Source organism: Dendronephthya gigantea, unplaced genomic scaffold, assembly GCF_004324835.1.
Source record: "Dendronephthya gigantea isolate DGI-Jeju-01 unplaced genomic scaffold, DenGig_1.0 000266F, whole genome shotgun sequence".
Taxonomy (NCBI): domain Eukaryota; kingdom Metazoa; phylum Cnidaria; class Anthozoa; order Malacalcyonacea; family Nephtheidae; genus Dendronephthya; species Dendronephthya gigantea.
The window spans coordinates 20239-43036 of record NW_021163276.1 but is presented as its reverse complement, the minus strand read 5'-3'; the positions used below and the strand labels follow the sequence as shown (position 1 = coordinate 43036).

The 22798-nt window shown below is 40.7% G+C and overlaps 1 protein-coding gene across 1 annotated transcript; it reads right to left on the bottom strand.

The window, feature by feature from the left end:
- Positions 1–365: 365 nt before the first annotated feature.
- Positions 366–16461, bottom strand: LOC114541100 (ankyrin repeat, SAM and basic leucine zipper domain-containing protein 1-like). Its single transcript, XM_028561077.1, has 14 exons — positions 15907–16461; positions 15135–15235; positions 14621–14743; positions 14048–14162; positions 13145–13256; positions 12565–12699; positions 12001–12056; positions 11619–11660; positions 11155–11230; positions 10901–10957; positions 10721–10833; positions 9836–9956; positions 9263–9367; positions 366–596 (listed from the first exon to the last, which is right to left on the bottom strand). Exons 1-14 carry the CDS (start codon positions 16284–16286, stop codon positions 432–434), a joined length of 1701 nt encoding a protein of 566 aa, XP_028416878.1. The 5' UTR covers positions 16287–16461; the 3' UTR covers positions 366–431.
- Between the last annotated feature and the right edge of the window lie 6337 nt (positions 16462–22798).

Below are 22798 nucleotides of genomic sequence, written 5' to 3'. Positions count from 1 at the left end.
ACTATGCATTATTTACAATGAAAATTTTGATTTAAACGAGATTCGAACCGCCCGGTGGCTCGGTAGCCTTAGAAACTTGTCGAGAAATAAATTGGTAATTACAGATAAAATCTGCGAGAAAGAGATATACGAAATAATGGGGTAAATATGTGGGAAGGGAGGGAATATATATCAATAATTCACGAACTGTTGTTGGTTTTGGAATAGTGGTAAGGCAGTTTAGGCTGACCGACATATTTTGCCAATCCATAGTTTAAAACGAAGAATATAGAAAATGACGCTTCGTAAGGGGGATGTTTATGCAATATTTTAACCCAATTCGTTTTTTCCATGTACAAATTAAACAACAAATATTTTTAGCACTTTTTACAACATAACTTTGTGCAGCTAAACTAAAGTGCATCATGCATGCTACTTAAATAAAAAGGGTTTTAGGTTCTCGAGGTACCATTGAGTATCAATGCAGCAGTCAAGCCAAGTCCTAAACAACCGGCAACAATCAAAATATGAATGTTTGTCAAATTGTTTTGTTTTCTGTCCTTGTCTAAGTTTTTAGATATAAGATCAGCTGCGACATTTGGCACGCCTGAAGATATCTAAAAAACAAAACGGGAGCAAAAACTTATTTCTCACCTTTTAACTCTTAATTCCTTCTCCTTAAAAAACGTCCGTTGGTTCTTAATATATATACGCTAAATGAACATTAAATTTCATTCTAGACTTTTTAAATCGCCTATACAATTTGAGACCCTCGGCGGAAAGCAATCTTAGCTTAATTTTTAGAAATTCTCTTTCAGAAAAGGTCTTTCAGCTTGATGTACAGCTCATGCTGCAAATAGAAGGCACGCTAAGGGAGTCATCTGTATCGTGATTAAGATAAATTAAACGCGGCTTGGTTTTAGCAGGGCGTATATGAGATAGGGCGGTGAAACAGCAATATATAACCCCTGGGGCCGGTTGTTCGAAAGGCGTTTAGCTTAAACGGTGGATAAGCCAAAGTTTAAAAACACTCTCATACATCTCGTGAATGACTGAACCTACATCTTATGCATTTAATATATATAATATGTATACTTCCATTGACAAACTATTTACATCGAAATATTTCAGCTCAGTTGTTCATGTAACTCCCAAATTCTTCTGAGAGCTACGCTGCTTTGGTGTGCCGTTAACGCCACAAATTGAACTCCACTAAATTCGCTAACCACGATGATAGGATAACACGTGCGCGGATAATGATTATAAAATGTATCTTTAATGATAAAGTTTATAATACTGTGCGGTTGAAGGTATATGGTAACTGATCAATCCGGTAACGGAATATTGAATAGAGTGATCGCGGAATAGAATTATAGTGGGTAACGTTCGAACTAAAAATACAAGAATTAAACCGCACTAAGTCATGCAATCTAGGCAAATTAAATACTATAACAGGCATGCACTAAATACGAATAAATCAACTAACGTAGCTACATATGTTTACAAACTATAATAACACAAAGATAGAGTCTTACTTTAGTTGGCGCACACACCAAACTGCTGCTGAATACCGTCGATAGAGTTCGAACATGAACGTAAATAACAATTGTAGAGTAGAGTGACCATACTCTAGTTGACAGTGATATACAATACAATGAAACATTAAACTGTGTGCAGCTGCGCGTGTAGTCGCAGGAAGTAACAAAACGGAAATTAACGACATACGATAACATAACAAAGTTAGGGTTTCAAACCAACATACCGGCCCCTTAAAGGCGGTACTACGAGCCTTTACAATACCGTTTTTTAAATGGTTTGAAACACGAAATAATGTCAATAACTAAATAAGTAAATGAATAAAGCGTTAGTTTTAATAACAATGTTTATCACGATCTCATACCAACATCAGGCGGCTTCTTCTAGGAGGACGATCTTGTCTACAGGCCTCACCAACTCGTTGCTGCTTGTCTTCAGTTTCACGGATCGTACCAGTCCGTCACGCTTGTTGCGGTACACTTCCAACACCCGAGCTAAGGGCCATACTCCTCTTGGTTTGCTGTCGTCTAGCACCATAACGATGTCGTTGACTGCCACGTTCCTCTTCGAAGCGTTCCACTTTTGTCTTTTCTGCAGTAAGGGGAGATACTCCCTTACCCAACGTCTCCAGAACAGGTTGCACAGATATTGCACTTGACGCCATCTCCTTCGGTTCTGATTGTCTTCCTTTCCAAAAACACCGGGTGGAAGGGCGGGTTGGTGACGTAATAGAAGCAAGTGGTTTGGGGTGAGTGGTTCTTCGTCCCGTGGATCATCTGACAGCTTCGTGATCGGTCTGCTGTTCACCACGGACTCTACCTCGCAGAACAACGTGTTGAGGCTCTCGTCGTGAAGCACTTGTTCCGTCATCAGCGCCTTCATGACCTTCCTTACGGTTCTTATGCACCTCTCCCACACTCCACCAAAGTGAGATCCAGCGGGTGGGTTGAAGGTCCACTTGACATTTCGTTGAAGCAGGAAGTCGTGGATCTGTTCTTGATTCCATTCGTCAATGGCTTGTCTTAGCACTCGTTCACCCTTGACGAAGTTTCCTCCGTTGTCCGAGCGGATCTCCATAGGTTGACCTCGCCTTGCCACGAATCGTCGGAGAGCATCAATGAAAGAGTCGGTGTCCAACGTGTGGGCCACTTCTAGATGGATCGCTCGTGTTGTCATACAAGTGAAGAGCACTCCGTACCGCTTGACACGACTTCTCGCACGTTTTACTTCGAACGGTCCGAAGCAGTCGACGCCTGTATACGTAAACGGTGGCAGCGAGGGCGTTACCCGGTCTTCTGGCAGGTCGGCCATCTTTTGATTGCATACTGTTGACTGACGTTTCTTACAGCTGAGGCACTTGCCGATGACCTTCTTCACGGCTGATCTTCCGTCTACGATCCAATACCTTTCTCTGATGAGGGAAAGCGTGTGCTCGACGCCGGAATGACCCGCGATGTGGTGGTAATGGTTTACAAGGAGTCCAATAACATGGTGGTCTTTCGGGAGGATGATAGGGTGTTTAGCGTTGTCGTTTATTGGTGCTCTCCGCAGTCTTCCGCCGACACGTACCAACCCATTCTTTAATACTGGATCCAGCTGGAACACGCGGCTCGATTTCTTAACCGTTACGTTCTTGCGATCTTTATCGCTACTTTGGTTTATTCTTTCTAGGCATTCTCGTTCTTCGCTGAAACATTCTTGCTGCACATGTCGAATTATTTCCTTCTCAGCGTTGACCATTTCGGACACGGAAATAGGCGTGATGGACGTTGAAAACCCGATCGCTTCAGCAGGATTTAACTTCTTCTGGATGACGCGACGTTTCAGGATCGCCTGGTAGCGCAAAACCAGCGCTAGGACCTTTTTCAGCCGACTCCAAGAAGAGAAATGCTTGACTAACTCTGCAAGTGGATGTAGATTAGAAATTTTGTTCGTGTACGTGGCGGATTGTCGCTTGACCTCGGGGTCGTTGTCTCCAATGACCAAGCTCAGATCACTGGGTGGCTGTGGCCAAGCGGCCCTTGGCTTGCTCAGGAAATCCGGCCCCTGTATCCATCGCTGGAGTTGTGTCGCTGGCACGCCACGAGATGCGTCGTCGGCTGGATTGGCAAGGGTGTTGACGTAATGCCACTGGAAAGTAGAAGATGCATCAAGTATCGTAGAAATTCTATTGGAAACGAAGGTCTGAAATCGTTTATCTTTGTTCTGTAGGTAGCGTAGGACACACGTGCTGTCGGTCCAGAAGAACGTGTCGTTCACTTCGAGCGTGAGTTCTCCCCGACAGATCTTCTCCAGTCTCGTGGCTGTAACAGCTGCTGAAAGCTCCAGACGAGGTATCGTAACTTGTTTGATTGGCGCTAAACGGGACTTCCCCATTACAAACGAACACTTGATATTGCCGGCTTCATCTTCTACACGTAGGTAGGTGGCGGCTCCATAGCCGTCTTGCGACGCATCAGAGAAATGATGCAGTTGGAACGAACTGATCTTGGCGTCATTGGTAGGCTTGAGACACCGATCTATTTGCACATCCTCGAGCTTCGGCAGTTCCTTCAACCACGATTGCCAGCGGGCCAGGTGTTCGTCCGGGATTGGGTCGTCCCAACGGAGCTTCAAGCGGCATAAGTCCTGCAGGATTTGTTTCGCCTTAAGGACAAACGGAGCGACAAATCCCAGCGGATCGAAAACGGAACTGACCACCGACAAAATGCCTCGTCTGGTTGCGGGACGGTCTTTCACTACAATACTGAAAACCGAATTTGTCTGATGATACGTTCCAGCGAACACCCAGGCTCTCTGAATAGATTTGTCCAAGTTCATGTCCTTGACTTGCTCCGATCTTTCTGATTCTGTAGTGACTCCAGCACGGCTTTAGAGTTGGACGTCCACTTCGTTAATCTGAATCCTCCCCTTGCCAACAATTCCCGCAGTGGTTTGCCAATCTCACCGCTTCCGGATCTGTTGGAATGGACTTCAAGCAGTCATCAACGTAGAAATTTCTTTCGACAGTTTCGGTTGTTTCTGGGTCGAATTCGGCCTTGTTATCTTGGGCGGTTCTCCGCAGGGCAAAGTTTGCGCAGCTGGGCGATGAGGCACCTCCGAATAGGTGTACGTTCATTTCGTACTCCTGCACTGGTTGATCCAGGTCGCCGTCCGGCCACCACAGGAATTTCAGAGCCTTACGATCTTCAGAAGGGACACGGACTTGGTAGAACATGGCCTCGACATCCGACATCATAGCCACGCGCTCCTCGCGAAATCTTGTCAAGACGCCAACAAGCGAGTTGGTAAGGTCCGGCCCCTGTAAGAGCTGGTCGTTGAGAGACGTCTGGTGATACTTGGCTGAGCAGTCGAATACCACTCTCACCTTGTCGGGTTTCTGAGGATGGAACACGGGGTGATGTGGCAGGTACCACGCAATGCTTGACTGGTCGACTTCGCGGTTCTCGACTTTGCTGGCGTAATCATTCTTGATAAGATCGTTCATGAAGCCCTTGTACTTCTCGTGTACTTCTGGTTCTTTGAAGACGCTTCTTCAAAAGACTTAGTCGTCTTTCCGCTACCGGTCTGTTGTTTTTGAGTTGCGGCGGATGACTCTTCCATGGCAGCCCGATTTCGTAATGACCCTCCTTCAATTGGACGCTTTCCTCCATGATTTCCAGCGCTCTCTTGTCATTTTGCGACATTGACTGTTTGGCATCGTAGGACGAGTCGTTGAACTCCAAGTTGCAATAGTCCTGGAATTGCTGCTCAAGACGAGCAGTGCTCTGCAAAAAGTTGGACGTAGCTGACGTGTTCTTTCCTCTACCAAGAGGGCCATTGAGTACCCATCCTAGGATGGTCCGAGTCGCGAAAGGTCCTCCGCTCTCACTTTGTCGTACTTCCATTGGTTGTATTGCTTCGGGACGTCGCTTCCGATAAGCAGGCCGATTTCGGCGTCGATCTCTGGCAAGGATAATCCTTCAAGATGTGGCCAGCGGTTTACATCTTCCTGGTTACTGATGGCGTCGCGGGAGATTGGTAGAGATGGTCGTGAATACACCACTGGCATATTAACGGGCTGTGCTGCTGAATCCAGTGAAGACACTTCAAGACTCACCTGGGAGCACTGCACGAGCGAGTTTTTACCTTGTATCGTCGTCAGCGACAGACTCGTCTTGCGGCCTTGAAGGTCGAGTTGGTCGAGCAGGGCTTCGGTGCAGAATGATGTATTCGAGCCCGAATCCAAGAATGCATACGTTTCCACCGTCTTAGATGCACCATGGCCAGATGCCTTGACGCGAACAGGAACGATGGCCAGCGCTGTCACAGAATCGTATCTTGGCGCGTTGGGTTTGGTCGACATTCGAACGTACAAACTATCGGCTTGTGTAGGGTTTCGTCTGCTGGCGTACTGTTTCCGTTGGCTACGCTCTCTTGACTGGTTTCTACGTCTACAGGGGGTGTTGCATCAGCATCGTGTTCGGGCGTCTTCTCGGACCTCGGATGCAGAAACGTCGAGTGCTTTGTTTCACATTCTGGCACCTTGCAGTAACTGGGTTTGGGACACGCATTAACAAAATGTCCTGGCAGTAGACAGTTGAGCACAGTTTGCTGTTTCTGACTACTTGTCTTCTTTCGGCCAACGATTGCTTCCGGAACTTTTCGCAGCGTGACAGCCAGTGGGCCATCTTACACAGTGGGCACCACTTTTCTCTGGCTTCGGTCGAGGTTTGCTCGCCCCCTTGCGTTGCGAAACCGTTGGCACTACGGCGTGGTCGTTGATTTCCTGGGCCGGTGATTTTGTCTGACGCTCTTTCAAGTTTACCGAACACAGGATGGCTGGCTGCTCTGGCCTTCATCGTCACGAAATCTGTTAGGTCCTTGACTGTCACGTCTCTTTCTTCTTTTTCCACAATACGGTCCACCGCGTCTCGCCATTTCGCGCGAAGTGGGTACGGCAGGCGATCGACGATTTTCTTTAGGTTTTCTGGATTGTCCAGTTTCCCTATGTAACCAATTTCCTTCAATGTGTTGGTGCAACTCACCAGCTGGATGGAGAATCTCTGCAGCTCCTCGCCGTCCTCTGTTCTGATGGGGGCCCCGTTGATGAGTTTCTGTACGTGCGCGGCGGCGATCTTGTATTTCTGACCGTATCGCTCCTTAAGCAAGCGTCGCGCTTCTCTATATCCCTCCTCTGGCTGCATGGACAGACAACTTCGCATCAATTCCTGCACGCTTCCGGAAGTGTGCTGCACTAAAAGGTAGAGTCTTGCGCTGGGGTCGTTTGCCTTGCGCTCTACCAGATGTTCAAACGCACGCACAAAGTCGCAGTAACCTAGGGGATCGCCGTTAAACGTCTGTAAACTGGGTCGTGGTAAGGTGAGCGCCATTACGCTTTCTTGTTGCTGTTGGACTAGCTGCTGTAGCACCCCATTCTGACGTTCTTGCGTTGTCATTAGCGCTTGGAACGATTCCTCGCGAAACTTATCCAATTGAGAAAGGTCGTTGACGTACGAGCGTTCGTAGCCCTGCGGCGTTAGCGCGCCATTCGGGGGCTTCAGGGTTGAGTGTTTGACGTGCAGACATGTCTACGGCAGCGGGCTTAGCTTCGGGACTTGAAGAAACCTTTGGGGCATTCTCGAGTCGTTGGTCGGTGAGATTTAACTTGCGCTGGACCGGTGGCGAACTATGCAAAACACTTTTGCCGTTACGACTGCGTATTTCCTCGATTTCGCTTTCTTCGTAGGCTCTTTGTTCAGCTTCAGCGACCGCTAACTCAGTCCTAAGTTCGAGTTTGGCTTTTCTTTGATTTAGTTTAAGCTCTTCGAGTTCGAGCTCTTGCCTTTCTTGGATAGACGCAGCTTTAGCTTCAAGCGCTGCTATCTTGCTGCCGCTCTTGCTTTCGCGCTTGCTGAGCTTCTTGTCGAGCTGGTCTTAGACTTAGCGCGCGAGGAGGTATACGATGCCACGTTGCTAGCTGAGTCTTCCGGATGTACGATTACGTCAATGCATTGTTGTTTGAGCCACGATTGCATTTGTGTTTCTATGGCGCGCACTTGTTCTAACACGGTATGAAAATAGCTGGCAGACTGATCCAAATCGTCTTCATTCGTTAATTGTTTGTTGTATGCCTCATGAGCAGCCTTAAATTCGCTTGTAGCATGTTGTAATTCTATTGACATTTCCTTGACAACGTCAACACTGTCGCTTGAAAGCATCGACTCCGAAATCCGATTCACTTTGCGCGTTACGTTGGCCTTTGCGCTGCTACGAGCCTTCTTTAGGTCGTCGATTGCTATAGATTGTTCCATTGCGAGTTGAAGGTTCGCGATAGACAATGTTTATTGGCCGAGGTCGCGTTTATCGCCGCGCCGTGATGAGATTTGAACCAGATGGTTTACAACGCGTCGCATACAATGCTAGCGGGATACTATTACTGTTGAAGCACAATAGAGCGTTGATTCTGACGATGCAAACGAGTAGAATTCGAACTAAATTCGAACTAATGTAACTCCCAAATTCTTCTGAGAGCTACGCTGCTTTGGTGTGCCGTTAACGCCACAAATTGAACTCCACTAAATTCGCTAACCACGATGATAGGATAACACGTGCGCGGATAATGGTTATAAAATGTATCTTTAATGATAAAGTTTATAATACTGTGCGGTTGAAGGTATATGGTAACTGATCAATCCGGTAACGGAATATTGAATAGAGTGATCGCGGAATAGAATTATAGTGGGTAACGTTCGAACTAAAAATACAAGAATTAAACCGCACTAAGTCATGCAATCTAGGCAAATTAAATACTATAACAGGCATGCACTAAATACGAATAAATCAACTAACGTAGCTACATATGTTTACAAACTATAATAACACAAAGATAGAGTCTTACTTTAGTTGGCGCACACACCAAACTGCTGCTGAATACCGTCGATAGAGTTCGAACATGAACGTAAATAATCAATTGTAGAGTAGAGTGACCATACTCTAGTTGACAGTGATATACAATACAATGAAACATTAAACTGTGTGCAGCTGCGCGTGTAGTCGCAGGAAGTAACAAAACGGAAATTAACGACATACGATGACGATAACAAAGTTAGGGTTTCAAACCTACAGTTCAATAAATAAATAATTTGGTTTTCTATGTTTGACTTATCCACCGTTTAAGCTAAACGCCTTTCGAACAATCGGCCCCTGATGTATATCTGATGCGCGTACTGCCCCCTGTGTATTTTAGTTCGTACGAGTAGTTAGACGCATTAATGTCGTTTGTATGCTGTGTGCAGCAAGCTATTGCAAAAAAAGGTTAATAAATTAACGCCGTGAAATATGAGAGGATGGAATTAAGATCTCTGTCACCCAGCACGTACTTAAAAAATATGAAGTTTTGTCTAAGTTATTTGTCACATTCTAACAAAGAGCGAAAGGAAATCCACTTTTACATAAGATAGTATGCGGACTGCGGTACCCGCATTGACCGGGCTGCCTATGATATATCAATGTAAAAATGCCTATAAACGACAAAAAGTAAATAATAATATATAAAAATATATACCAACGTGCAAAATAACCGTCTTATTTCTATTAGTGGCAAAAACGTTTTTGGCGTCGATCTTATACGTATATCTGTAGACCCTATATATCTCGCGGACCCCACTCCTAAAGTATATCACACGATGTTTCGCCGCCCTGGTATTCCTGAATATTATATTATAAGGAATACAATGACTTCGCCCAAGTATGATTTTGAAGTTACCTCTTCAACAGAACACTGTAATCGTAATATTTCGTCAGATATTCCATTCACTTCGGTTAATACATCCTCAGTTCTGGCCAAAAACTGCCGGCAATGCTCGGTATCCTGAAAATTATCATATTTGTAACAATCTCTGAGTCTCTGCCTTCACGATTGACCAGCGCCTTACGAAAATTTTAACAATAGCGTCTTCAACAAATCCGACGTGCGTCGATTAAGCGCCGAATTTGAAAATAATTATACTGCGGTGCTCATTTGGGGGCGGCGCTCTTTAAGAAAAAATGATCGCAAATGCGGCGCACAAACGAGTAAAAACGCTATGCATGCATGGGGACATATTCAATAAAGTAAATTAGCATTTATTACTGGAAAGATTTCGGTCCGTTAACCCGGGCCTTCATGAGTGCAATCAATAAAGTTTGTATACTATACAGAAGAAGAGGTTATATATAAATATATATATAATATATATATATATATATATATATATATATATATATATATATATACGTACATATATAACTTGTCGTTACAAGTTGTTTTAAAAGAGCGCAGTTGTTTAAATGGTGATACCTGTATGATGGTGGTTGGACCAGCTGCTCCAACCAAAGACTTGGTAACGTATCCAATACTGCATTTGATATATTGAAGATGTTTTTCTACATTAGCTAGAACAAGCTTTAAATCGTCGCTCCTGAAAAGGAAAATAGATATTTTTTCAAATTAACACTTTGCAGCTATTACAAACTGAATTACGTGTTGCATGTACATAAACACAAAAGTTATTGTACTATTTAAAATACATAACAATGTAATAATTAATTAAGGACGTCTTACGAGACATATTTAAAACCTAAGTAGAATAGAATATAAAACTATATACAAATTTACGAGAATTCTCTGATACTAGCATGAATAAAATATATTAAAAATCTATTGCTTCTTGCAATAAATAGGTAGTTGAAAGTTACGCCTACATCTTAAATCATAGGTAACAGAGTCTCTTGCAGTAAGCTAGAAAGTTTGTGTGAAGGGTTGTTAGATATTAGATGGTAGAATTTTTCACAGGCTTTACGATGAAAGTAAATGCACCATACAGTATGCTGGGGTACTTATGTACCATTTAACTTTGGGAATAGGAAATTCTGGTCGGAAAGGCAAATGATACAAAGGAATTCGTATCGAAAATTTCTAAACTTTTCGAAGGAAAGTTCTTGTACCATTGGCTTTTCCAACTGGAATTAGCGATTCCCGAAGTAAACGGTAGGCATCCCGAGATGTCGAATATATTAGGAATCATTATATTATTATATACACAAAAAATGCAGTTGAAATTGAATGATCAGTACGCCAGAAATGTAAAATTGTATTCCAATAATATCCTCGCTTCCTATACACTCGCCCAATAAAATTAGAGGAAGAAAAATATCAGGAAATATAGCTGCAAATGAGCCTTACGTTATCTGATTGGTCGCCTCAGATGGAAGACTAGATAAATCCCACTCTTTCGTATGTACATCGTGCGTAGCTGTTAAAATCTTCTTACGAATACCGATTTGACTAATGCCAATCTAAAACGTAAGGATTTACTTTAGAAGACGTAGACCAACAGCGTACGAATTGAATTTAAAATCTGACCTGCTGAAGTTCCGCATCTGTTAATTGCAGAAAGCCATCAAAAGTTATTTTGTGATCCTGCAAGAAAAATATTGGTATCGTTACAATAATCGTACTGGTTAATCGTATCTTTCTGATAGAAAGAGTGCGGTATACGGTGGATTTAGGATGTGGCCAGAAGTAGTATATCAGATATGACACAGAACAGGCACGCGTAAAATAATATATTGAATATTACTGAAAGTAAAAATACAGCAGTAGTTTACAACATATACCTGGAATAGGGGAACAAGGTGGCCTAGTTCCAGTCCAAATAAAAAAAGCTCTAAATCCCCATATCGTACGCAGTCACTACAAATGTCAGTATGTATGCACATGTTACTAGACTCAGATTGCTAAAATACAATGTCTTAACTAAAAGGAGAGTATCTCCTTTATCTTTGGATTATAAAAGGCGATGAGGGATATCAGGACGAAGGTCCTAAAATTATTTTCTATAATAGACTTAATAAACTAACAGACATAATACGAGAGAAATGTACTGCCAACCTGCATAAAAGGTAAAATTATATACTTTAATTTTGTCATGTCAATAGAGTAATATGAAAGTATTTCACTACTATTAATAAATAGCATTTACTGTACATGCATGGGGGAAATGATTGACATGCATGATACTTCTCCATATATAGTTCGAAGAACATAAAAAATAATAACATCTGCACTATACTGTATTCACCTTTTCTCGCCGTGTCTTATCTCAGATCCTGTATTGTTTTGTCTACATAATATAAAATAATGCATCGGAAATCTATATACTACTTCCAGAGTTTTGAGACCGGGCGCGTCATTCTCTTTCATTTAAACCACGCTCAATCACAAAACATACTCTGTAAAAACAGTTAAAAACAGCTAATTTCAAATCGGTTGTTTTTTAATCATCTCTGGATCAATTCTATTTGATAAAAAAGAATTGGTTTGCGTCAATCGATAATTCTTTATTGAATAACTTATTTACCTAATAAAATAACAAGTATATTTGAGGTAACCAATTTAAATTGGTATTGTTTTTTTGACGTAATAAGGTAAATTTTATGGGTCTATATAAACTAAGGACTTACAATGCTTGCTCTATGCGTCTTCCTGGATTTACAATGCTATTGAGAACATCTGCGACCTAAACGTCAGGTAAGTCATGCGGAAATCAGAAGACTGCAAGACTTGAATGTCGAAATCATGGTTATCATACACTTCTTAGTTGACACTCAGGGACTTTCATTTCAATATTATCTATTTGAAGACCGAGTATGAACCACTAATGCAGAAGGAATTTGAAAAATTTCGAAAAGGATGTAGTTGACAAAAATGTTTATTAATTCCCCATGAACCGAATTGTAGTAATTTGAATTCTTAGCGACTAACTGAATAAAAGTTCCCAACAACTCTCACACTACAATCAAAACCTAACACCAATTCTAAATTCCATTTTATTCCCAAGAAAATGTTTGATGTAATATAAGCATGCAAGTGATCGCAACAATCTTCAATTCTTAACACTTATCTAAACTTGAATTCTGCAACGGCTAGATTCAATATATTAAATTTTAAAATCTGAACTATATATAACACATGGTATGCTGCGACTAAGTGTGTATTTTACATGCTGGCATAAAAAACAAACTTACGACCGTAAAGCCTCCATCATACGCCAAGTCTTCAGCGGACTGTCCATCGTTCGTGTATAATCGAGGACTTGCATTTTCGTCCAATAACATTCGCACTATCCTACCTTTGCCACGACTAGCCGCCCATCCAAGAGCCTAAAGTGAATCAATGTCCAGCAAATCAGGTTCGATTGGTGATACGGGAGGCCTTTCTTATAATGATGTTAAACACGGAAAGTTTGATGTTACACGAAGTTTGATTAGCTCCGCAAGACTAACGAGACAATTAAATTTTGTTAACATCAAACCCATAGGGCTGTTATGTGTTCACTGTATTCTTTTAAGCTTGTCAAATTGAACTGTACGTTTTAAAATGCTGCAGTCCAACGAATTGGAAAATTACAACAGATACTAAAAATGTTCTTCGCAAAGTGCATGGCCCGCCGGCAAAATCCGACTGGAATGATAACTCAGGGAGGGGGGATGTTGAATAATCGTTTTTAGTTCTTTTGCACGAATTTAAATTCAAATTATAGAGGTAGAGTATTTGCAGTATGCATTGAATTGGCCCGGCGTAATGCCCTGAGGAAACAAAATTTACCGTCCAGCCTCTCTGATCTTGCTTATTCACGTCGGGTTTATGACGCAATAAAATTTCCACGATTTTCTGCCGACCATTTCGACAAGCATACATCAGTGGTGTCATATGATACCTACAAAAAAATACTTTAAGAAAAACCCAACTACAGTGAGCCTTACGTTTGGAACTAAACTCCAAAAAACTCACATGATGCGAAAAGGGTCTCTTTGATTCTTCCAGACGTCGAAATGGTCTTCTATCTGACCTCTTCCTCATTATTCCCAGAGATATTGAAACAGGTTTAGGTTAGAATTCTTTCGTTGCCCTGTACTGATTGATATTTCTTTCTGTTGGGCTTTTTTTTCTGTCACATGGTGCCCTATCTTGTTCAAAGATAAAGTCTGAACCGCAAAGTTCTCTCCACCTTTCAGAAAGTCCCAACATACAGAAAATGGTATGTTTGGCTTGCATCTAAAACTTTCCTAATAGATGAGATGGCTTTGTGGTGGAAATTATATCTTCCAGTAAGATGGGGCACCATGTCATACAGAAAAGAGCCTGAAAGAAAGTGATTGACCAGCTATAAGAGACTCTAAAAGATTGCTGACCTCATTGAATATTTTTGAGAATAAGTGAGGAAGAGGTCAGATAAAAGACCATCTCGACATGTGGAAGAATCAAAGAGACTATTTTCACATCACATGAGGCTGTTGATCCAGATGTAACAAACAAACTTGTTAGGTCAATGACTAGGCAATGTGCTGCAATAATGGTCTCTCATGGTGGCTGTTCCAAGTGCAAGACCACTAGAAGTCTTTCTGCCTAGCATGTCTTGCAATACCATGAATTTTATTAACAAGTGGTAATTTGACTAGGGGCCTAAAACTTTTGCACAGTACTGTAGATAACAAGGAACAGTGATACCTGTCATGAGAATTTATCTTAGCTCCCTTTTCTATCAAAATGCTTAAACATTCTGCTACTCCGTCTTCTGCATCACTGTCTGAAGAGCATGCAGCCATCACTACTGAAAACATATCTAAAAATATACAATAGTAGCAAAACAAAAATAAAACCGGGCTGATTATTGACTTTCTCTACAAAAGAGCCTTATTTACATTTTGCATAATTAATCATTAATTACAATTAATCTATTGATCAAAATTGTACATTTATTGTATATATTATTACAAAATTATATAATACAAAGCAACCCTTAAAGCCAATTAACAGTTAACCTACTGATTTACCAGCCTCTAGGATTACATGATTATTATACCTAGTGATTCTGGTGGGAATTTTAATGTGAAAATTGCTTCATGTTTGTAGGTGGAAATTAAGTTTAAATAATTATGAAATTTACTGTATGATCAAATTACATTGCATAATTTGCATGGCAATCACAGTTGCTGTTTAGGTTTGAAAATGAAAAAATTAATTATTACAAATATATCAAGCAAAATTGATGCAAGGAAAATACTTTTTTATGGAACTGACCTTTTTGAAAGTTTACATTCGCACCACGTTCAGTCAGAACTGTGACCATTTCAGGCAGGCCACAGCTTGCTGCATGCATCAGTCCAGTCCAACCAGATTTTAAAATACAATCTACTGAAATTCCTAAATAATATAAAGACATGGCACATTCACATATTTATAGGTTATAATTATTAGGATGTATGTAATACAGATAGAACTGGAAATAAATAAAGTGGGGGGCTAGGGGGTAAATCTCCTCCCCCAATGTTTTAGTAAGAGTGCTGCCATATTATATTGCATCTATCTAAATTTTAATGAATATCAGAATTTATAAATTTGTCAACTTTTATTAACCAGTGCTATAAAAATTAGAATTCCAAATGGCAGCTATAATTCCCTTTTGCCGGAAACTTTGTAATGTTAGCCCCCCCCCCCCCCCGTATGGCACATCTTCCGCTGCCACTAAAAAACCCTACCCAAAAAAGATGTAAGGTGTCAACACATTAATGCACTATTGCCAAAAAAAGTTCACCTTTATCCAAGATATTGTGAATCACACCAAGATCCCCATTGACAATGGCAGCTCGGAAATCTTCAGCAATTTGAGAGTTCTTTTCATCAGAATTCTTTTTCCTGGAATGAGGGAGAAGATTCAGATTTTGCCCAAGGGATATCCAAAACAGAGTGTACCTTCCTCCCCAGAAATTTAGATTTCAAAATGCGTTCATAAAATGTGCATTTACATATATGGGATATTTTCATGTGAATAGAACTGAAGGCTCGATTTTCACTCTTGCTTTATTGTATTACATTGAAAATCATAAGAATAAACAACACATATGTAAGTTGATATCCTATAAATATTCTATCCTCAGCTAGGATTTTGGCAAGCAATTTGGAACTGGGGTGTCATGAATGTGATATTGCCCAACTTTTCATAATGAAAAACGACCAATGTTCTTATCAGGTACAGGGATGTATTGAATCTTTATTTCAACATAGCCTGATGAATATAAATAATTAGGCTCCTGAAGCCTAATGATATCTAAATGACATGGGTGTGGAAATTTGGTCAACATCCGTTGAGAGATTTAGAAAATTTTTTAAAGCCTATAACGCCTCTAGACTTTGGAAGCAGCCTATTTTAAGTATGACTATATAGGTTAAATTTGATACTATATTTTCTGACCATTAACTAAGCAATTTGACCAACGTTTTGTCATTTTTTTCAACATTTTTGCCACATGTTTTGACACATCCAGTCATTACACAGAGATCATGCTTAATACATATAAAATACGTACGCTTTGTCCTTTGCCCGCAAAAATAGAAAGTTTCCCTGTCCTTTACTTTTTTTAACCTCAGAACTGTTTGTTTTACCATTGTTTTGTGATTTGGTTTCGGAAAAACCTCCTTTTCCCCGCCCTCGACCTGCAGTTCCCATATTAACTGTTGATTTCAAATCTGATGGTGATCCAAAACCGCCGTTGAATCGCGAGGTTTTAAGCGATGGGTTTTGTGCGGCATCATTCTTCTGTTGTGATTTCACATTTGTTGTACTCTCGCTAAATTTGGTTGCGGGATAGGAATTATGTGCAGAATATTCCGGATCGTAATGATCACCGAAGTCAAATTGATCATCATCCCAGTCATCTTCGTAACCTGCTGGCCCGAAGTAACTCATAATGAAATAATGTCAATCGTTCAGCCTGTTTTTCACCAGTTCACCTAGTCTTTCACCTGTTTTCTATCTGTTTTCTTCCAAGGTGCGTAGCTTTGTTTAGAATTTTGATTATTTGCATCTTGCATCTTTTTCCTATCTCCTTCGCAGGCCCTTTTCGGGCAAATATGGCGGGCGGTGATATTTTGCGGGTAGGAGAAATTTAATATAGCTCAGGGTAGGAGATCCTTTTCGATTATAACCAGTTATATGCATTAATTATTAGGCCTCTGGACGCAGGTTTCCTCTCCAAAAAGGAAATACCAAATAAAACAATTATTTAATTAGGTTTTCGCATGATATCGAGAATTATCAAGCCTCAGTTTGCGTTATAATGCAAACTTCGGGTTGATAATTCTCGATATCACACTCAATCTCATCCAATAATTGTTAATTAACGTATTAATAACTTGGGGGAGCTTGGGGGAGCTTGCGTGGGTTAATAATAAACAGAGAAATAACATGAAGTGTAAAAAAATATTCACCGCTGTTGAACAAGACAAATACATTGACCGAATTTGGATCTAAAATATTTGAGGAAATGCAAGAGAGAAAATGCAATAAAACAAGGAAAAAGTTCAAAATAATTCAACGAAAAAAGCCGCTCTTAATACAAAAATGTCCCTTTGAGTCAAAATACTGGTGGCAGTTGAAATAGAAGATGGCTAATCTTTGCTAGGATCGTAACTTGGCATTGACACGTCTCTCGAAGCAAAAAATATACTCCGTTGCTGCCCAAATGAAAAAAAATAAAAGCATATTGAAAGTTTACAAGCTTCGACGGGGCCTTTTCTGAGTGGATAACGGTTGACAACCAGAACCTTGGTATGTGTTGATTTTAATGTTTTCTCACTTCTCAAAAGCTCAAGACGCCATTTTTAAATATAGCTACGATTTGGAAAGTAACGATGCCCTTGAGGATAGACTGGATAGTTTACTACACTTTTATACAACCGGCTTAACCACTTGATTAAAGTTAACTAATTTTATCTACTTTTAACTACTTTTTAACCGCAGTTAGCGCTAACTACGTTTTTATACAACGGCCCCTGACCATAGAGCTCACTTGCACTTCGCCTTGCATTCGCGCGCTTATAAGGCCTGGAACTAGGAAGACGAATTCCAATAAATATTTTTGAAATAATATAAGCGATATATGGAGTTCACTGCATAATAGCTGCCATCTTATGCGTTGCAAGCACTGACATATATTCTTTACAGTATATCTTAGTATAGGTCAGTGTCATTACAGTATATCTGGTATAGGTTGCGATCACCGATGTCACTGAACTCACAACGCAACTGGACAAACTTTTATTATTTGAAAAATATTTATTGGGATTCCTATGGTTACACATGACCAAATGATTAGTTGCATCACAGTTATTAGAATATGCATGGTTTGGAGACTAGATGAAAGTACAATACAACTCATTATCTATGTTATTGTCCAGGTTTATGCAAAAAATGGTTCCCTATCCGTCACATGTTTATTGTATTTTTCCCAACTGACCAATAGCAATGGCTTGGCTTAGCTCTTCAACTGTGACTTGAACAAAATGTTAATTCAGACCTTACTATTGGTTTCTTTGTTCAAAATACAATAGACATGTGACAAATAAGGAACAATTTTTGCATAAATGTTCCAGACATAGTTAATGAGTTCTATTGTACTTTTATGTAGTCTCGAAACCATGTATATTCTATTAACTGTGGTTGCATTCACTGTGCATAATGCACGTTTCAGCATTCTTTCTTGCAATACCATTGGGCATATTTAGAGGAATCAACCCATCCCTGCACCAACATCATACTCAGGGTCTCAAGCAAGAAACACTTTGGCATATTTTCAGCATGTTTTCCCCTTAGTGTGACAAGTCAACCCTACCCAAACCCCACCCAAACTCCACCCAAACTCCACCAAAACTCCACCCAAAACCCACCACCCAAACTCCACCCAAAAACTCCACCCAAACTCCACCCAAAACTTTGAAATAGCCAAAATAGGAAAGTTAGATTAATTAAATTGTCAATTGGACAGGCTTATAGTTCAGCATGGTTCTTTTCCGTCCATCATATAAGCAGACACAAGTCAAACAACTTTGCCACTGGTCAAGTCTGGATCGTCGTATTGCTCTTGAACTGACCTCGATTTCTTTCGTTGTCTCACTCTTGTCGATACCGTTGAACTGGTTTTCATTTTCACAATGCGTACGTAACTGTATTTACTTGACATAACTTCTGTCGCTAATGGCCATTGTCCTCTCCGCTAATTTCCATCCGCTACAAGTACCCAATATCCTGTCTTTAATTAAGTTTCTCCTCGAAAGTCGGAACATACTGATGACTGTCACCGTTTCTCGTGAGAATTCAGAGATTAGGTTGCCCGGCACAGTCTTCAGGACCTTTTCAAAAACCAACTGTTAAAATCGCTCTAAAAATTTCTCTAGTTGGCCGTTAAAATCCCTTTTGATTTTTCTTTGTAGTCTCTGGTCTGTTATTCCATTCTTCAATACTCCGTCTCAGTTCCTTGACGCTCTTTATCTCTTAAGGGCAACCTCGTATGTAGGTAGCCCAGAAATCTGCCTCTGACTCAGTCTTCGACATTGTTTACACGCGCGGTCAGCCTTATACTGACTGTAATATATTTGATCAATATGATTCTTCATGGAGTTTTTATCCAATGCATTCACGATCTCTATATGCACCGCTCGCGTTGTTAGGCACGTGAAGAGACAACCGTATCTCTTGACAACCGATTGTCCTCGTTACACCGTAACAACGACGGAGCGCTTCGGCTTCCACCAGCTGGAATGCACCAGCAGGAATACACTAGCAGGAATATGCCTTGGACTGCGACTTGAACCATGAGACCAGTCGGTTTCGAACATCCGAGGGAGTTCAGGGCTTTTTAACCATCTATCGTTGGATATCATGGCGTCTAATTCAATTCCCTTGGAGGCATCGTTGGCAGGGTTAGCATCTCGATTTAAATACATCCATCGGGATGGAGCTTGAGCCGTTGTGTATTACTATTGGGCGGTTAGCCGGATTCAATGGTGTCCATCGAATCTTTTACTCTGGTGTTAATACACTTAAGAACTTGAATCGAATCCGTCCAATAGTAGATTCGTTTTATTGCGACCTTCGCCTATCACTCCTAACTTTGGAATGTCTGTCAACTACCGTTTCTATTGCAGTTTCACACCGTTTCTATTGCGTTTTCTCACTTTTTGTAGATTTGTAGATTTATGTTTTGGGTTTTAAAGTTGGTAAAATGTAAAAAGCTATTAACAAGCGTTATATACATTCGTAAAAAGACTTTCATTTTCCAAAAAAAATTCATTTTCCTTGAAACAGCTTACACGTGCTGGTATATAAAAGAGTTTGATTCTCTATTCAAGCTAAAATATGCATCAGAGCAATATAAAATTTGAATAGAATTTTCTTTGCTTTAGCATGTTTTACGCATATATAGAAACGATTCCACCCAGATATGGTGGAATTATTTAAATTATTATATGTGTATAGAGATTTATGCACAGCAGAATGATGAAATAAAAATCGTATTTCACTGTGTGAATTAATTTCATGCAATTTGATTGGACGTACGATGTTTTTCACGTGTGAAAAAATGCCATACACGGCTTTTGATTGGACGTACGATATTCTTCACACGTGAAAAATTGTCGTATTTCATTTTGGCGGCAATTTGTTTACATTTTCTTTCAAGATGGCGTCGAAATATAGGAGTGAAATTCATAACATTATTCTCATATTCAAGATATTTTTACACTCAGCACATTCTCAAATCTTTCGAAAAGAATATCTAACTTCTATTAAACAAAATTACAAAGAAACTGAACGGTAATAAATATGTTTTGATGCATAAAGTTTCGATTTTGTTGCTCGCTGTGTTTTTGTATATTAAAAGCGTGTCGTTGTCAAATTGATCTCTATACACATTTAATAAACAAATTACTTCATGGTTGGCTCGTTTGTAGGATTTTCATTATGCATTCGTTGCGAAGGATCGCAAACTCACTCGTTCGCTACGCTCACTCGTTCGTTTTGCGATTCTTCACAACTCGTGTGTAAAAATCGTACGCACTCGCCAACCATGAAGTAATCTCTATTTAGTTATTTAAATTGAATGTGGGTAAGAACAAATTACTTTATCAATCACCTGTTTAATGTCAACATAAACGCTGAGAAATTTCCCGAAATTTTCCTGGTCCAATGAATGCGCAGCGATACCAAAAATCAAGATACACAGGCACTTGTTTTAGTTCAACATTTAAATAAGAAGGGACCAGCGAATACAATATTGGGACAGATGTACCGGCACAATGGATGCCCTATGCGATAAAGAATATCAACATATATAGTACCACATCGCTCCATAAAGCCAAGACTCCGATAAAGACGTTTTGCTGGTAAATAGGCATATTCCAGATTTATTCCATATTGTCCAATCCACTGATGAGATGATGGAGATTGAATATTTATTTATTTATTTATTTAACTTTGCTAATACAAATGATAGGACGTCGAACAGGCGTCTGGACAAAACAAGGACAAGAATAGCAGGGACACCACAACAGTGAAAACCAATTACTGTGGGCCCTTTGAACAAAAAGACACACAATTAACATAATATACAATATGATAGGATTCTAAAAACAACAAGTTAATTTAGAATGTAAGAGACGGCTAGTGTTGCACTTCAGACAAATAGTCTTCCATGTCCTCGGATCTTCTTCATTGAAGCATTCAATCAGGGCTGTCAGGTAATAATTTAGTAAAGCGGTTTTGAATTGCTTAATATTAATGCCAGGAGATTTTATTGTGGTTGGTAAGGAATTCCAGGATCTAGTTACACGAATAAAGAAGGAGCGTTGGTAGGTAGTGGTTTTACATTTGGCTGGCCGAAAGGAGATTTGGTTGCCGCAGGAGGATCTGGTTGTTCTGGTTTGGTATGACTTCAGGGAGGACGTCACTGATGGGACACGTCCACCAAGCCTTTCACTGCTTTGAAAAAGAACAAGACATCCAAGTATTCATGCCAGTAAGATAGTGGTAAGAGGCGCAAACTGGCTAGTCGTTCCCGATAGGTCTCCCTGCACATGTACGGAAGATTTAAAATGTACTTCGTCGCACTCCTTTGGACCCGCTCCACACGTTGGATGAGGGTAACGGTTTGAGGCGACCAAACCTCGCTTGAGTAGCCAAAAACTGAGCGGACCAAGGACAGATACAAATTCCGGCGGATCCTCACGTTGCTTTTTTTCTCCAGAAAATCGCTTTACAAGTCCGAGAAGTTTGTTAGCTCGGGCACATCGCTCTGAAACATGTTTCGACCAGGTTAGATCACTCGCGATCCCGAGTCCTAGATCCTTCTGTCCTGAGATATGTATAAGTTCTTTGCCTTTGATGCTGTATGGATGTTTGATTGGTTGGCTACGTCTGGTGATGCTAAGACTTTTGCATTTTTCTTCGTTAAGCACGAGACCACTTGACTTGGACCAGGATTCAAGGTTATTGATGTTGTCTTGGAGTAAAATGGCATCGGAGATGGAGTCAATTCTGCGAAACATTTTCGTGTCATCAGCAAAACGCGCAACTGACGAACTGGTCACAACATCTGGTAAGTCGTTGACATACCGGAGGAAACGTATTGGTCTTGCCTTGCGAACACCGAAGCACCCTGGTTTTTGGGAGGAAGTAGCGCCAAGAGTTGTAACGCGCTGTTGGCGGTCATGAAGATACGAGGTGAACCATTGGAGAAGAGATCGGTCAATGTTATATTGTTAGAGTTTGTTTACCAGGACTGCATTGTTGACCTTGTCAAAAGCCTTTTACATGTCCATGAATGTCATATCCAGGGTTTCCACAACGTATTTGTTTATGGCTGTCCCCGACAAAGAACTTTTGAAAAGAATGCATAATATATCCTATTAACACAGATCCCTCCCTCCCTTGTGGTTGTCAATGGCAAGGAAATTTCCTTGCATTGTGGAAACCCTGGTCATATCAGTTTACCACAGTCTAAAATGGATCCAGTGTGGTGCAAGACTTCAACTAGCTGGGTTGTACACGACTTTCCAGGGATGAAACCATGTTGGGAAGAGTTAATCAGGGACATCATATGGTCTCTCAGCTTTTTCAGAACACATCGCTCAATGACTTGGGATATTACACACAGGAGCAAAATTGGACGGTAGTTTTCAACCTTGAAGATTTCACCCTTTTTATGGATGGGGATGATATTCGCGAGTTTCCATTCCTCCAAATAAAATAAAAGTACTCCAAACCATAGTCCCCAAGCTTTTGGGTATGAAATTTACCACAAACTGGTACTGAAAAGCCCGGCGACTACGGATATGAAATGGCATAAACACAGATAAGATTCCGTACGGATACCTTTTTTTCACCCTGTCCCATGATTTTAATCTGCGTATCACTATTGCCGTGCC